At 43.7% G+C, this 16,347-nt stretch overlaps 1 protein-coding gene across 1 annotated transcript in view; it reads left to right on the forward strand.

The window, feature by feature from the left end:
* Positions 1-15,771, forward strand: part of MICU1 (mitochondrial calcium uptake 1) — a 171,185-nt gene extending 155,414 nt beyond the window's left edge. The window contains exons 11-12 of the mRNA XM_054983650.1: positions 7,844-7,933; positions 14,670-15,771. Coding sequence (XP_054839625.1) covers positions 7,844-7,933; positions 14,670-14,830 — 251 coding nt within the window. The 3' untranslated portion in view covers positions 14,831-15,771. The remainder of the gene's footprint in view (positions 1-7,843; positions 7,934-14,669) is intronic.
* Positions 15,772-16,347: the final 576 nt, after the last annotated feature.

The following is a 16,347-nucleotide window of genomic DNA, read 5'->3' on the forward strand; positions in this document are numbered from 1 at the left end:
TGGATGACCAAGGCGTAAAAGGATTACTAAAGGGTGATAGGGAAATGGCCGAGAAGCTGAATGCGTTCTTTGCTTCTGTCTTCACTGTGGAAGATAAGAAGTGCATGCCCACTCCGGAAGCACTGACTTTGGGAGGGGTTTTGAAAGACCTGAGTCACATTGAGGTGACGAGAGAGGAGGTTATGCGACTGCTAGATAATTTAAAAACTGATAAATCACCGGGCCCAGATGGCATACATCCAAGAGTTCTGAAAGAACTCAAGTGTGAACTTGTAGATCTCCTCACAAAAATATGTAATCTGTCATTAAACTCTGCATCTGTTCCTGAGGACTGGAAGGTAGCTAATGTTGTCCCCATCTTTAAAAAAGGTTCCAGGGGAGATCCGGGAAATTACAGGCCAGTCAGCCTGACATCAATACCGGGTAAGTTGGTGGAAACTATTAACAAAAATAAAATTAGTGGGCACATTGATGACCAAAAGCTGATGAGGAAAACTCAGCATGGGTTCTGTAAGGGAAGATCTTGTCTCACCAATCTGTTAGAGTTCTTTGAGGGAGTGAACAAACAAGTGGACAAGGGAGACCCGATAGATATTGTTTATCTTGACTTCCAGAAAGCTTTTGACAAAGTTCCTCATCAAAGGCTCCTAAGTAAGCTCAGTAGCTATGGGATAAAGGGCCAAGTCCTCTTGTGGATCGAAAACTGGCTAATTAATAGGAAACAGAGAGTGAGTATAAACGGGCACTTCTCACAGTGGAGGGTGGTGAGCAGTGGGGTGCCACAGGGGTCGGTATTGGGTCCAATGCTTTTTAACTTGTTTATTAATGATTTGGAATTGGGATTAAGCAGTGAAGTGGCTAAATTTGCAGATGACACGAAATTGTTCAGGGTGGTGAAAGCCAGAGAGGATTGTGAGGCACTCCAAAGGGATCTGTCGAGGCTAGAAGAGTGGGCATCCATGTGGCAAATGAGGTTCAATGTAGCCAAGTGCAAAGTAATGCACATTGGAACCAAAAATCCAAAATATAAATACAAGTTGATGGGGTCTGAACTGGCGGAGACTGACCAAGAGAGAGATCTTGGAGTCATGATAGATAACTCACTAAAAACGTCAGCACAGTGTACGACTGCCATAAAAAAAGCTAATGCTATGCTAGGGGTTATTAGGAAAGGGATTGAAAACAAATCAGCTGGTATCATAATGCCTCTGTATAAATCGATGGTGAGGCCTCATTTGGAGTACTGTGTACAGTTCTGGTCGCCACACCTTAAAAAAGATATCATAGCACTGGAAAAAGTACAGAGAAGGGCAACTAAAATGATTAAAGGGTTGGAACACTTTCCCTATGAGGAAAGATTGAGGCGCTTGGGGCTCTTTAGCCTGGAGAAAAGACGACTGAGGGGAGACATGATAGAGGTTTACAAGATAATGCACGGGTTAGAGAAGGTAGAGAAAGATGTGTTTTTCTCCCTTTCTCACAATACAAGAACTCGTGGGCACTCTATGAAATTATAGAGCAGTCGGGTTAGAACAGATAGAAGAAAATACTACTTTACACAAAGGGTGATAAACACATGGAATTCGTTGCCACAGGAGGTGGTGGCAGCTACAAGCATTGCCAGCTTCAAGAGGGGACTGGACAAATATATGGAGCAGAGGTCCATCAGTGGCTATTAGCCACAGGAGATAGATGGTATTCTCTTTGTGGGGAGGTGGTGCTCTGTTGTCTTGGTGCTGGAAGGAAGGCAGTGGGAGGGCTTCTGGTGTCCTGGCCTCACTGACAGTCCTTTAGATGGCACTGGATTTCTAGCCACTGTGTGTGACAGAATGTTGGACTGGATGGGCCACCGGCCTGATCCAACATGGCTTTGCTTATGTTCTTATGTTCTGAGGTTTTCCCCAATGAGAGAAACATTGCTCTTCCCTAGCTTGTCACAGGAATGCTGTTCATTTGCCACTCTCTGAAACACAATGGAAGTTTTACAGGGTCACATAAAGCAGGGCTCTCATGGCTGCCTCTCATGCTTATATTTCAAATATACATGAGCATTTCAAGGGGAACATAACATGGTACAAAGAAAGTTCTGATACTGTGCTGCTTCCGCATGGGACATTTCCCTGTTGTGGGCTTATTGTTGCTGCAAATGCAACAGAAAAGGCAGGTGTGAGAGAATGGCATGGGAAAATGGTATTGAATGTGAGTGAGAAGGTGCAGAAAACTGCGTCTTCCTGTCCACATTGCAGGAGATCCTGATTTGACTACAGTATTTCCCCGGATGTAGTTGATCAAAGCAGGTTTCAAAAACATCAGAGCAAAGGTGGGGAGGGAACCATGGAAGTGGTCTGGGAGGAGGACGACATGTGGATGCTCCGAGGAAACCTTGCATCATTTTGAGTATTGCATCATTTTGAGTTTTCTTGGGGCCAGCACAAACTTAGACAGGGACCACACTTGGAAGGGGCCATGGCTCACCTGTAGAGCATCTGCTTTCCATGACAAAGGTCCTAGGTTCAAACCCGAGCATCTCCATTTTAAAGGATCCAATATGGAAGATCTCTGCCTGATACCCTGGAGAGCCGCTTGCTCGTCAGAGTAGATAGTACTGACCTTGACAGACGAATGATCATTCGACTCATTGAAGGCAGCTCTGTGTGTGCATGTGAACAATTAATGGAGTTCAGAAGGAAGTTTTCACTGATCTTTAGTCGTCGGTGAGATGGGACCTTGGCTATCTGTGACTTCAAAGAGACCGACTGACTTTTTGTGTAGTAATCAGAGTGTCAGACTGGGATCCTCATTGGAATCCCCACTCTGCCATGGAAGCTTGCTGGGTGACCTTGGTCCTAGAGTTGTGTGTGGCCTGTGAGCCTATTGTTGCTGAATTTAGGTCAATTGGAACATTCTCTGATGTTGGGAGAGGAAATGCAAATGAGTTATATGCCTTGATTTGCAGGGATGGTTTTAGCCAAATCACAAACTTGCATGACAGGAGGAAAGACATGAGTTAATTCTGTGTCCATAGCTTACCTCCCCACTTGCTGCATTAGACAAGAAACACTACCCATAATAAGTTAGGAAGGTCAATTTGTGGGCATTGCTGAGATGAGTCAGGAACTCCAAATGGAAGGAAACTCTCCTTGGATAACTCTGCTGAAATTCTTTCCCTGCTTCCACCTATTTATTAGACGCCTGATCAAGAGGACATCTTTCATCTATAGTTATCTTCTTCATCATTCCAAGGTGAGCCAACTATTTTGGCTACCATGTTTTGGCTTACAATTCCTGGACTTGGAGACTTCGTCTGCCTTAAAATGGGTAATGAAATACAAATTGCTGGTCTTGCTGGAAGACCTCACAAGGAATCTGGGACTTTGCCTGCTAATTATTCTGGAATTATCCTGGCAACCTGGCATTTGCCCAGCTCTTTCTGTAGCTTGTTTCTTCTCAGTGCAACGTTAAAGGTTGTCCTGGCCACCAGAGCTTCTCAGCTCATTGGCTGGCCATTTGTCAGCCACCTCTCTTGTGCCATCTCATCCTGCAGGAAAATAATACTCCAGAGTATGCATGTGTGCATAGTGTACTGGCAGCACATTGTTTTCCACGCAGGATTCAAAGTCCTATATGGCTTCATTTGGGTATATCTGGAACAGTAGTACAGTACCTTCTTTTTGTATGCCAAGGAACACTCTCTTAGGGTACATAGAAAAAGCCTTACAGCTTTAGAACCATCTTGTCCCTTAAAAACATCATGCAAAACTTGGTGGATAAGTTTAAACTGGCACAAAGCTGGCCGTGCTCTTGGGTGGAATTAGGATGATGGTGCAGAGAGCAGGTTCCGGTTCTATTAAAGAGAATCCATCAGTTACTTAATTTTATTATACTGTTCCTTGATCAGAGGAAAATACTATTTTGATGTTCTGCTCAGGGGCCAGAATTCCTTGAACTGGCCAAAGAATGATAGTCAACAGGATTAAGAGCTGCTCTCTAAATGACAAAACTGAGGCTATCGTACTTTGGCTACATCATGAGAAGACAAGATTCTCTGGATAAGTCAGTAATGCTAGGAAAAGTGGAAGGCAGTAGGAAAAGAGGAAGACCCAAAATGAAACGGTTTGACTCAATAAAAGAAGCCACGTCCTCCAGTTTGCAGGATCTGAGCAAGTCTGTTAATGATAGGACATTTCGGAGGTCTCTCATTCATAGGATCACTATAGGTCAGAGGTGACTTGACAGCATATAACACACACTCTATATATACAGTTATTTGCCTTGAGTCTGTAGGATGGAACCTAAGGTCTACTGAGTGTGCGGTCTCTACCCATGGAAGGATCCCTAGAGGGGGACAGCAGAATCCTTCCTACTCCTACACTGCAAAGGCAGTCAGCATGGCAGACAATGGTGGGAGGAGGAGGCCTGTATATGCCTCCTGTTTCCCTGTTTTGTTGTCCTCCAGGGGGAGGGGAGGGGCTGAATGGGGAGTAGGAGCCATACAAAGGCCTCCCTTTGCTCCCCAAAAGGGAATTGGGGGTGGGGGACAAGCCTGTGTTCTCACCCTGCCTACAGATGGTGGGGGGATATATGGTTGATTCACTCAAGCCGTGTATATTTTCATTGTTTTCATACACAGGATCACTAGAATAGGAAAGTAACATGGAGGAGGAGCAATGATGGGTATAAGACACAGAGCCAATCTTCTGAGTCACTGTAATGTTCTTAAAGTAGTTTTTTAAAAGTAGTTTTACCTGGAAAACAAAATCCAAGATAAAACCCATGAGTGGTTTTGTGTCTTAGATTTCACTAGCTGTGATTTGAAATACATCAGTGATCGGTCAAGGGGCTCCATCACAGTGAATGCCAAGTTGGTTCCTCTCCTTGCAAACCAAGGAGGCCATTCTTTGGGTCATTAATTTCTACTAAGACATTGGCCTGCTCTGCACCACTGAACAAGAAGGAATCGAGGGAGATAGGTATTGGTTGGCTCTGCAGGACTTTGCCTTTTATTGTGATGAGGTCTGCAGTACTTCTGCTGGCCTCTTTAGCGCAGGTGTGGGTGGAGGACAGTCATAGGAGGAGAGCATAAGGGACAACTAAGAAGCTGTAATCCTGAATAAGCATTTCTGTAATTATGCCAATTTTTTAAAAAAATTATTATGTGAAAGTACATCTGCCAGCCTTCCATAATTAATTGTTGATTTTTTTTTCTCACTGTAAAATCCATAGCTGGTTTCAAGCCATAAAAGGGATAGCTGTTTGTGAACTGGTCGTCTTGACCTCTGCTCAGAATCTTTTATTCCGGGAAAATCAAAAAGAGTCCAGTAGCACCTTTAAGACTAACCAATTTTTTTGTAGCATAAGCTTTCGAGAATCAAGTTCTCTTTGTCAGATGCATGGTACAGAAACTGGTCAAATACAGAAGAGGAGGGGGGAGGAGGGGAGGAGAGAGAAGATGCAGTTAGGGGGGAGAGGGAGGGTGCAACCAAAACATTCCTTTGCTAGTAAATGTAAACATCTCCTTTTGGTGTGGGGGTCAGTTAGCTTGGGTGAGGCTTCAAAGGAGTTTGCCGTGTTAGTTTGCAGCAGTAAAACAGCTAGACCATCCAATTCCTATGTAATATAAGCCTTCGATAACCACAGCTCTCCCCGTCAGATGCATCTGACAAAGAGAACTGTGGTCCCCGAAAGCCCACGCCAGGCGCCACTGGGCTCCCCCAGATTCCGCCTCTGTAAAGGAAATCTGTTACCTGTGATAATGTGATAACCATTCATAGTCCCTATTCAGTCCCAGCTTGACAGAGTCAAATTTGCATATGAATTCCAATTCAGCAGCCTCCCGTTGGATTTTGTTTTTGAAAGGTTTCTGTTGAACTACAGCGACCTTTAAGTCTTTGATGGAATGTCCTGGTAGATTGAAGTGTTCTCCCACTGGTTTCTGGATGTTTCCATTTCTAATGTCAGATTTGTGTCCATTTATTCTTTTGCTTAGAGGTTGGCTGGTTTGTCCAATGTACAGAGCAGAAGGACATTGTTGGCACATGAGGGCATATATCAGATTGGAGGATGAGCAGCTGTAAGAGCCAGAGACAGTGTAGTTGATGCCATTGGGTCCTGTAATTGTATTCCCTGGGTAGATATAGGGGCAGAGCTGGCATCTGGGTCTGTTGCAGGGCCTGGTACCTGTGCTGGTGACTCTGCTGGCCGATTCATGATTGTGGGTGAGAAGTCGTTTAAGGTTGGGGGGCTGTCTGTAGGCAAGGAAAGGTCTTCCACCCAGGGCTTCTGAGAGAGAGGTATCATTTCCGGGGATTCTGTCTGCAGAGAGACTGAGAATGTGGCTGAATCCCACATGGCATTTGCTCTGTTTTTCTGTTTTTCTGACAGCAGGGAGAAAGGAACAAATTGATCAGGAAGATCCCATCTCACAGCATCAGAGAAACCACATCTTTGAATGAACATCTCCCTGGCCCTAGATTCTGTCGATTAATTCACTTTTCTCCCCATGGGGAAGGCAAGGTGGGGAGCCCATCAGGCAACTCCCAATGCCTGCCTAGGTGGAACTATAGAGCAGAACCATTTTCTGACTAGGTCCCAAGGTCAGCCCTAGTTACAAACAGGCAGTGTGAGGTATTTACAAAATGGAGGCAAAGGCAGCGCTTTAGATATGCCATCTTGTTTTATGGATTATGAAGAAAAATGGCTTACAAAAGGTTTAATGAACGTGGAAATGTACCCTAACTTTCTTTCTCCATGAATTTTCCCTGGCATATTTGTGAAGACGTTTAGTCATCTTTGCATGTTTGATTACTAAAAATCTCTCTCCTGTAGGGGAAGGATTCTGCAAATAGCCAGGAGTGATTATGAATTAGGTTTGTTTCCTGCCTTCCTCTCTTCAGAGATTGTTTTGATTCCTCCTCAGTGGAGACCAGCAAGAACTGAGTGAACATCCTTTAATATAGTTTAATATTGTTGCTCACTTTCTTTATTGCACGTTGTTGAATGCTTGGGGTGAAATTCTCTCAGCTGGTATCAGGCTCTAAAATGTTCCATGGCAGGGAGTGGTGAGGGGGGGGCGGTGAGGCTGTGTTCAGATAGTGGAACATGAGACAGAGAGCAAGTGTGTGTGTGTGTATCATTAATAAAGATTTGTTATGCCCTGTCTCTCCTTTATTCATAGTCGCTTATTGCTTATGTGAATTATAATGTATAATGTTTCCTCTATGGCAACTGCATGTTTTTAAGAGCCTTTGGATCATGGTGTCTGATGCACACAAGGCCACAGTACAATAGGATAATCTCTTTTATAACCACCAGTGAAACAAATGGGAGTTACAACGGTGGAATCACTGGATCTCCATTAATTTCTTGAAAAGTTAGCCCAGAGGACAAGGCTGCTGGCGGACCTTGCGCTTCCAGTTTCAACCCATCTGTTACCCACTGAATGTATGGAATGGATTTGCCGCCTGCCTATTTCTGAGCCTCCCAAGCTTTAATCCGTCACTTTCTGGGCTCGCCCATCCCTCTTCAGGTTTCTCCACTACCATGTCAAATGGATTGTAATGAAATGCCCGCCAGCAGAACGACAGACTACATCTGGTGTGATTGGCTTCAGCCGTGCAGTTAAATGAGAAATTACATGCTGGTTTCAGCACCTTTTGCCTGGCCAGTTGCTAAGTGTGTTTAAAATTAGAAGTAATTCTCACTGCAGGGGAAAGTGGTAGGTGGACGGGTCGTGGGCAGAAGATCCGGCCTCTGATGCGTTCTCCACAGGGATCAGAAGGGTGTTCTTTAATCTCCTGGACCATATTGACATCTGACTTACACTGAATTCTCATTTTTCTTTCAGACACTATGCAGCAGGTTGCCAAGACAGTGGCGAAAGTGGAGCTGTCGGACCACGTGTGCGATGTGGTTTTTGCTCTTTTCGACTGTGATGGTAAGTGCTTTGAATTTCCATGTAGTCCTGTCCTTTTTGTTTTCCCACAATACAGCTTTTTTTAAAAAAAAAAAGCTAAGGCAAAGTAGTCACACAGTTTGTCAACAGTGACTGCATTCCTGATAGTAAGCATTCATGTGCGTCTTGCTGGGGCCACTTGTGCCTGTTACGGGACCCGGGTGCAACCCTGCTGGTGACTCTGTTTGCATTTCATTTCACTGTTGCTCTACTTTGATCAGACAATAGGGGTGGTCTGCCTTAAAAAAAAGAGTGCTCCCCCATCTGTTACTAATCCTCATTTCCTTTCTTGTCATCCTCCCTTCTCCAGGGGGGATGGGAACTTTAGGCATGTACTGTCACTGTCCGATAACCCATCCAAGTATAGTTTCCCCTGCTAGTTGCTATCCTGGCAGTCAGGAAAGATCTGAGTGGGAAGATGCCCACCGCATCATCTAGCACATGTGAAGAGCTGGTGCTGCTTCTGCCCAACCATCAGGGTGTCAGAATCAATCCATACCTGCGCCTTGCTAGCGTTATCTCCTCATATGCTTTTTACTGCCATATCGTTTCAGGACTGCTTCAAAATTGGGGTCGAGGGAAGATAGAAAAAGGTATAATATTGTTCTAGTTTTCCTATGAAGCTTATCCAAGCAAATAAAGTTCTTTCTCTGTAGAAGGATGTCTGGAGTCTTTACTTACCTAAGCTTTCCAGAATCTTCACTTACCTAAGCTGCTCTCTTTCCTAGGCTTCTCTGCATCTCCTGGGCTATTGCCATCCCTGCAATAGCCCTTCCCTCAAGCCCTTTGCCCTTTTCCCCCTGAGCTCCCACCACCTCCACTGCCCTCCTGTTACTCCATTGCCTTCTTCCTTCCATTCTTTCCTTGTAGCCAAGGTCTGCTCTCTCCTGCTCTCCTGTCTGCATGATCGACTTAGCCTAGCCAGTGACAGCAGCAAGTCAAGGCATGCATCCCTGCACAAAATATTGCCCCTTCATGCTCCCATCCCTGCATATGCCCTTAACTTAATGGCTGCACAATTTCCCACAGCACTTCAAGCATTTTCTGCCTAAGCTGAAGAGAAGTGTTTTCAGTTTGCCAGCTCGGGAGATTCTTGGATGTTTGTGCAAAGAAATTGCTCTGCGATCTGAACATTATGCCTGAAACAGATAATGTTATTCAGCTTCACTTACCCAGATATATTTAGAATATGGACAGAGGTAGCTAGAAGGGTGCCAATCTCTAAATGCCCTGTTAAGGTGTTTTTGTCTTCTAGGTCTCGTATCCAAAAGCAATAAATGTTCGTTCTCTAAACAAGCTCCAGGGTCCACTGGAGAAATATTTGAGGAGTGCTAGGAAAGGGCTTGTTTATTTTTGTTTGTTTGTTTTCATTGATCAGAGGCTGGCAAGAGAATGTTGGTGTTAAGAAACAGTATGTCACTTATTACCAGATACTGGGGTCAAACAGGGATGTCTGTTTCCTTCATGAAAGCCAAGAACACATTTTAAGCAATATCTTTATTAGGTCCCAGCCAATGACACATAACAGTGTGCAATCTTTCAAGTTCCCCAGAATTCTTCATCAGGCCAGATGTTACAAAATAAAAATGAGGGGGGATATTTTAAGTGGATTTTTTCAGGCCATGGTCACTTTGTGAGCTTTGCAGGGGTGGGGGCCTCAACTGGAAGTGGTAATCAGCTGGATGAACCTGTAATCTGCTTCATTATAAAGACAATCTTATATTGTCTTGTTTGCTTACAGTTTGAATCTAGAAGTGTTCCTTAATTCTGCCATTTTAATGAGCTAAGGCAAAGGATGTTGGAGAGAGGGAAAGATCCCTGTGTGAGGACTGTGTGGTATCGTCCTCTGTAAGAAATGTAGCATTGACTTGCTAATGAATGGACGTGAAAGTGGTTGAGAAAAGGTTCAGATTCCTGTGCCAGCAGTGTAGATGGATTGTGTTCATTTCCATTATTTATAGTCCACCTTTCTCACTGAGGCTCAAAGTGGTAGAAGTCAGTAGTATGATCAAGGGCTAGGAACAGTCTCAGAATTTGAGTATCACGATTGAAGCAGAAGCTATGGAGGGTTGTCTAGCTGTTTAATTTTGTATATTAAACGTTTTAATTTTTGCAATCTGCACTGCGTACTTCAATAAAAGGGCAGAGCATAAATTTGGAAAAATAAATAAACGGGGGCAAGTCATCCAAAAAGGACACAGTGTTGGCTAAGCTTCTCTGAAGGGTCTCTACGTTTCGTACTTCCATCATGTGTTCCTTGATTTATGTCTAGGGAGCGGGTAAGGGACCATTTACTGCAAAGAAATAATTTGGAAAAGACAGGCTGTCTCTTAGGTGAAGCTCCAAGCGATGAGCCAAATGCACTGGGATTGGAGTTGGTGCAAATTGTCTCTTTTTTACCTCTCTAAAGGTCTGGGGGGAAGCAAACATGCATCCGCAATTGAGAGTAAATTGAAGTGGGATTCCAAAGCCCTGGCTCCAGAGCAGATCCACTAGAAGGCAAAAACAAGGCCTCATGGGTCTTTCTTGTTGGTAACATTCCTTTTGTTGTGTCCCAGTTTTCCATTCTATCTTTCTCATGGGAATTATTTTCAAGGAAAACAACCAAAGAACAATTCTTGGTATAGGAAATCAGTGAAATTAACATATTAGTACAGTTTTCTAAGATTGCTTTGCATTCATCTGCTTTGGTGCTGGTAACATCTCCCCCACTACTGTGGATGCCGTTTCCTATCCTCCCTTTTAATAGATGCAGATCATTGTTGTTCTGTGATCCTTTTCATTGGTGAAAACTCTCCCATAGATTCTGGTTTCCATCTTGCTAATTTTCCCATTTCCAAGAGGTATGGCTGCACATGATACATTTGCATAGGAACAGTAGGGAGGTGAAGATTACTATTTCAAAAAGAACCCGAGGCATCATTGTGTGAGTAGCCTTAATTCAAACCACAGTAATAGCTTTTTAAATTTTAGTCCATCTAAATTCTCCAAAGGCGGCAGCCTGTACTGTGTGGAATGTATTAAAATGGTCATTGTTAGATAGCACAACTCTGTTGAATGGTATATGTATATAAAGAAGTTTTAGAAAATAATGGCACAATGGCTGTTCAATGTTTGTGCCAAAAATTGCCATTCCTTTCCAAAACACCCTTGTGTATTAAGCTTGTCCTGTTTGAACCAGGCAGTGTCCTTGTTACAGCACAAAATAAGGAGAAACATAACCTGGATCTAAGTAGGTGACAAACTGGCAAACATTCTTTGTCTGGTCACCTTTCTCTAATTCTTGTCTCAGTCAAGAATAATGAACATGCCGGATTATATTTCTAGCACTAACAAGCCATTCTAGTTGAATCATGTTCAAGCACCTTTTTGGCATTTGAACTAACAGCCTTTATGTATCTGCCTATAGCATTGAAACAATATAGAACTCAGAGCACAGCACGTTCCTTCCCAGCTTTTTTTAAAAATTTAACTCTTCATTTCTGTTTTTAGAAGACCTCCAAGGCAGCTAATATAAACCAGGCAGTAAACTTCTGAATTCGGAGGCAGCACCAGGTGAAGGTCTTAGCCTGTTGCTGACCTTTCAGCCGCTGGTTGGCCGCCATTTAATGCAGGATGCTGGTCTAGGTGGACCATTGGTGTGATCCAACAGGGGCTGCTGTTACATTCTTAGTTCATCGAATGCTTAAGAGAAACCATTGCCAACAAAAACATCCCAGAAGTTACTTGGAGACCAATTAGCTTAATTTTGTTCTAAAGGCTCTTAGAAATAACCAGGTTTTGCTGAAGGCCTCAAGGCAAGCAGTGATTGTTTGAGCCAAGCGGATTTCCTTTGGGAGGCCATTCTATTACATAGCTACACAGCTGAAAAGTGCTTATCAAGTGTGATCAGATCACACCTCTGAAGTTGACCTAAGTGTTTGAGCAAATTTGTATAGGAGGAGATGTGGAAATCTGCTCTCAATAATTCTGACCTGGAGCTCCTTCCCAGTCACATTTTGGCCTAAAGATGGGGGAATGCTTCTGATGGCCATACTCATTTGTAAACTAATAACCTAGCACCAACTCATAAAAGTACCTGCTCATGATAAAGACATGAACACACCAAAATGCCAAGAATAATTTGAAGGAAGATCATGTTGAGCCCAAACACTCTTTCTTAGTGATTCAACTAACAGGTTAGTCTAGAAAACCAACCAGCATGACAAGTACAACCTTAAGCCACGTTTAAAGCATGAGGAATTTCTAAAATAAAATAACAGTGTAAGAATGTGGCTGGTCACAGAAGAGCAGGAAATGTTGTTCAGGCCCTAAGCTCCAGTGGCAGTAGGACAGCAATATTTCTGAATGCCTTAGGTATTGGGAAGCTGGTTGGAGCTCGTTCATATAGGCATGCTATTACCAGGATGTGTGCATAAACCCCGTGTTTCACACCTTTGCAGTCTGGAAGTACTGGTCCACACTGTTCAAAAGGCCTGGCACCAGACCAACAGGAAAAGGATGCTCACTGTACCCTGAGATGTGGGTTGACCTTCACTTGTAGTCGTGTGTTTTTTAGCACTCAGTTCAGGATTGTATGGAGATTCCTTCTGGATTGGGCCATTAAGAAACCTGCTGTTTACAGAATGCTTAGGAGTTTCTTGCCATACTATACTTGTGGTGAAGATTGTGAGTTAACTTCTTAAAAGAGGAAGCTAGGCTTGTCTGAAAACAGTGCTGAAATTACCGCATCTGATGAGTAATAAATGCTGCAGCAGAAATTTGCAGCGGTTTTGCTCCACATGCTGTCTTGAATAGGCCATAAACTGAATTATACATATAGAAGAAGAGAAGTTATTTTGAAGTTGTAATTTCCATGCATAGTGCTACCCATCAGCAACCTGCTGAGAGGTATGATTCTATGGTGGCAGCAGCTGTGTAGCAGTTGCTCTCAGAGGATCCTCAAACTTCTGTTTGAGTAGAGCTGCCTGTTGATCTATATCTCTCCCCTCCCTTCCCAGAGTCAGGTTTGGGCAGAATTACAGACTTGCCAACGGTGATGTGTGCAGAGTGTTGAGTCTTTATATTTACTACATGTTTGCCTTTTGCCATCCACTTCTTCATGTTCTTCTTTTTTCTTCTCGATAAAAATATTTTCTTAGACAGAAATTCAAGCAGGGTATGGATGTCTTAGGCTAAGAGTGAAGGTTGCTAGGATACAAATGGAAAGAGGGTGTTGTCTTTAGCCCATGTGTGAATGCTTGAAATATGAGCTGTAAAGGTTGTGGAAGTGAGTTATGTTACCAGGCAAGTTCAACCTGGTCAGGAGTTGCTTCCTCCTAAGTAGCATTAGCCAGTGAGTAAGCAGGGAATAAGCAAGGTATGACCCCAGTATAGTGCTTGATACAGGGTCAGATCCAAAGCGCCCCCGGTAGAGTGAAGATGGTGGAGCCATATTTCCCTGCTTCACTCTTCTACTTCAGCCCTCTGAGCCCCCTGCAGTTCAACTCCTGGGTCCAAGGGGGAGAGGCAAAGTGGAAATAGGCAGCAGGAGGGAGCAAGTAGCAGAAATGGTTCTCCCATTCTCCACCAGCAGAAATTTTGTTGTGCTGTCCCCAATTGAAAATATTCCAGCAGATCCTTCTGGATCCAATCCACAGTAATTAAGTGTTTATCTGTAGAGTGAACGCTGAGCTAAGAGCTTGCAAGGATTTTGCTACAGAGCAACTTGTTAATTAGGGTTTAGAAGCACCTCAGTAAGTCAGGAGTGCTGCCAGTAGGAAGCCGCAGCCGCCAAAATGTGACTGGTACAAATTAAGTGGTTTACAGTATTGAGGCGCAGTGAATGACAATACAAAGCAGGGGATACACTAGAAACACAAGATAAAAACGCAGGGTCTTCAGTGAATAGTGTGGGATACGTGGAAATAAATAAGATGGCTGGAGAGTACATGAACATCTACTTAGGCCCTGTTCCCAACTTAATATAAGACAACTTTTGTGTTGAATGATTCTTGTTCTGTGTTTAAATCATATCCCTTTTATTTAAAGGACTTTTCTGTAGTTCAGTAGGTAAAAACAGAGAACTTGTGGGGGGTGGGGTTTAAGGGCCTTCTTGTGATGCCTGTATCTCATCATTTCCTCGGAGTCTGCAAATATGCGACTGCAAAAGTATTGCTGGTCTTTCACTTTGAGAAGTGAGCCTTAGTCATGTATCTGATCACCCTGTTATCTGGTTAGCCTGGCCGTAGATATTTTACAAGAATTGTCCATTTGGCCCTGTGTAAGAGAATGAAAAGGCTGCAGGCTGGTTGGGAAGGGTCTGTTTTATATCAGACAGGTGAATGATTCGCAAAGGCGGGGGGGGGGGGCTGAACAGCCTGACACTCTGTTGCTTCCCCATGTGGCAACAGTGGTTGCAAATTCCACTGCTTTTCTTGTTGCTGCCAGGTTAACCCTGTTGTCATCCCCAGAATGTCTGAGTGCTGTAATTTAAGGGCTACACCAGTTTACACTGTTGTCCTTTTTAGAACTGATAAGTCAGATGTGCGCCAAATTCATGTCAAAGTGGGAAGAACACCCAGCCAAAGAGCAGTGAAGACAAGTCCTGAAACCTCAGCTAAATCCCTTTCTGATTGTGCAGTGAAGCTTTTTTGGCTGCTATGGTCCAAGACTTCAGCAACAAATATATATATAAGATGGTCTTGTTAACTGATTTTTTTCCCTCTTTTTCCATTAGGGAATGGAGAGCTGAGCAACAAGGAGTTTGTTGCCATTATGAAGCAGCGACTGATGCGGGGCTTGGAGAAGCCCAAAGACATGGGCTTTACACGGCTCATGAGGGCCATGTGGAAATGTGCACAGGAGACTGCCTGGGATTTTGCCATGCCCAAACAATAGCCACAAACAAGAAGTGGTGGCAACACAGAGATTGGAGTCATGGATACTGCTGTGCTGCCCCTGCAGGCTGAAGGCCATCTTATTTGATGCTCAGTGGGTGAAGGCCTCCTCCCCGGGAATTACAATAATCTGTGGCTGCAGTGAAAGAAGGAGAGGGGGGAAAACTTGCAAGGCAAAGACTGTTAACTGCAAACGTTCCTTTAAAAGACCTAAGCAGAAATCTGAGCGCACTGTGTCTTCTTCAGCCTTTGTCTTGACAATGCTCCCTCCCCCGCTTTGTCTTTATTTCTCAGGAAGAAAAACAAATGGACCACCAGAGCAATTAGCTTTGAATATTGCAGCTGCTTGCTTGATCTCCGCAATAAACTCCTGTATCCAATAAAAAGGGTGGGCACATGGAAGAACAATACTGCTTGCATCAGCTTTATACAGAACTTGATGCATCATTGGTACAGGAATGCCACTGATAGTCTCTTGGCTTGATCTAGAGATTGATTTGCAGTTAAACCAAAAAAAAATGCCAACCCTGATGCCTGTGATAAATGTCAAAACTTGTACTGTTCTTTAAGTTGTCTGTGACTTTCAAGGCAAGATAGAAGAGTGATAGGTTGATGGGTTGCTTCAAGAGGCTCATTTTCTCCCAAAATGTCTCCCTTTCCTCAGCAGTTTTGGCCTATGCCACAACAAAAGGTTGTAGATGATCAGGAATGGGACAGCTCTGTTGCTGTAAAAAGGTTTTAAAAACTTAGGCAAGAACTTAAGACTTTCTCCTACCACTCCTTCCCCGTAGTCTAACCTCCAAATGTATATGCGCCCATCTGTAATTTTCCCTGTTAACAAGTGCGTTTACTCATCCTGATTTGTTTTCCTGTATTGTCTTCAAGTTGCTCTTCACCAAGCTCTTGTGTGCTTGTAAAATATTGCTTTAATTATAATAGTTCCCAACAAAAAGCAAGGACTCTTATGTCATTTCTGTCTTTCTGGGAAGCCTCATGAATTTCACTGGGATGACTTTGTCCCGGCAGCAAGTCCATAAAACTCTGCCATGTCTCACTGGCAAGGTGGAAAGGCAGGGGGGCTTAGGGGCTATTGGAAAGACAGCGGAAGGATTTCTGGGCTCAGCAACTAATAGCCCTTGCTGTTTGGAAAGGGCAGTAGATAAGGAACTTGCAAGACCTCGAAACTTTGGAGGGTGGGGCCCTACCTGGTATTTTTTTTGGCCTCTTCACATTCTCCCTCAACGCACATTTGGTTCACTTGCTTGTGTTCTGGGCTCAGCATGTTTCCCTCATTAAATCGGGTTTGAATCCAGTTTTGAATTCTAGTAAGGCCTTCCAAGGGTTTCATCCATTTCTGTAATCTAAGCTTTCCCACTCACTCTAATAACCTGTCTGTCACTTCCAGGTTTGTTTGAAAGACTGTCAGATTCAAAGGCTAGCTCCATGGTTACTTATTTGGAAGTGTGAAAAGTTCAGTTCAGCCTGTGCCAACCTCCAGCATTGCCCACAATGGTTTGC

Source organism: Eublepharis macularius, chromosome 6 (genome assembly GCF_028583425.1).
Source record: "Eublepharis macularius isolate TG4126 chromosome 6, MPM_Emac_v1.0, whole genome shotgun sequence".
Lineage (NCBI taxonomy): Eukaryota > Metazoa > Chordata > Lepidosauria > Squamata > Eublepharidae > Eublepharis > Eublepharis macularius.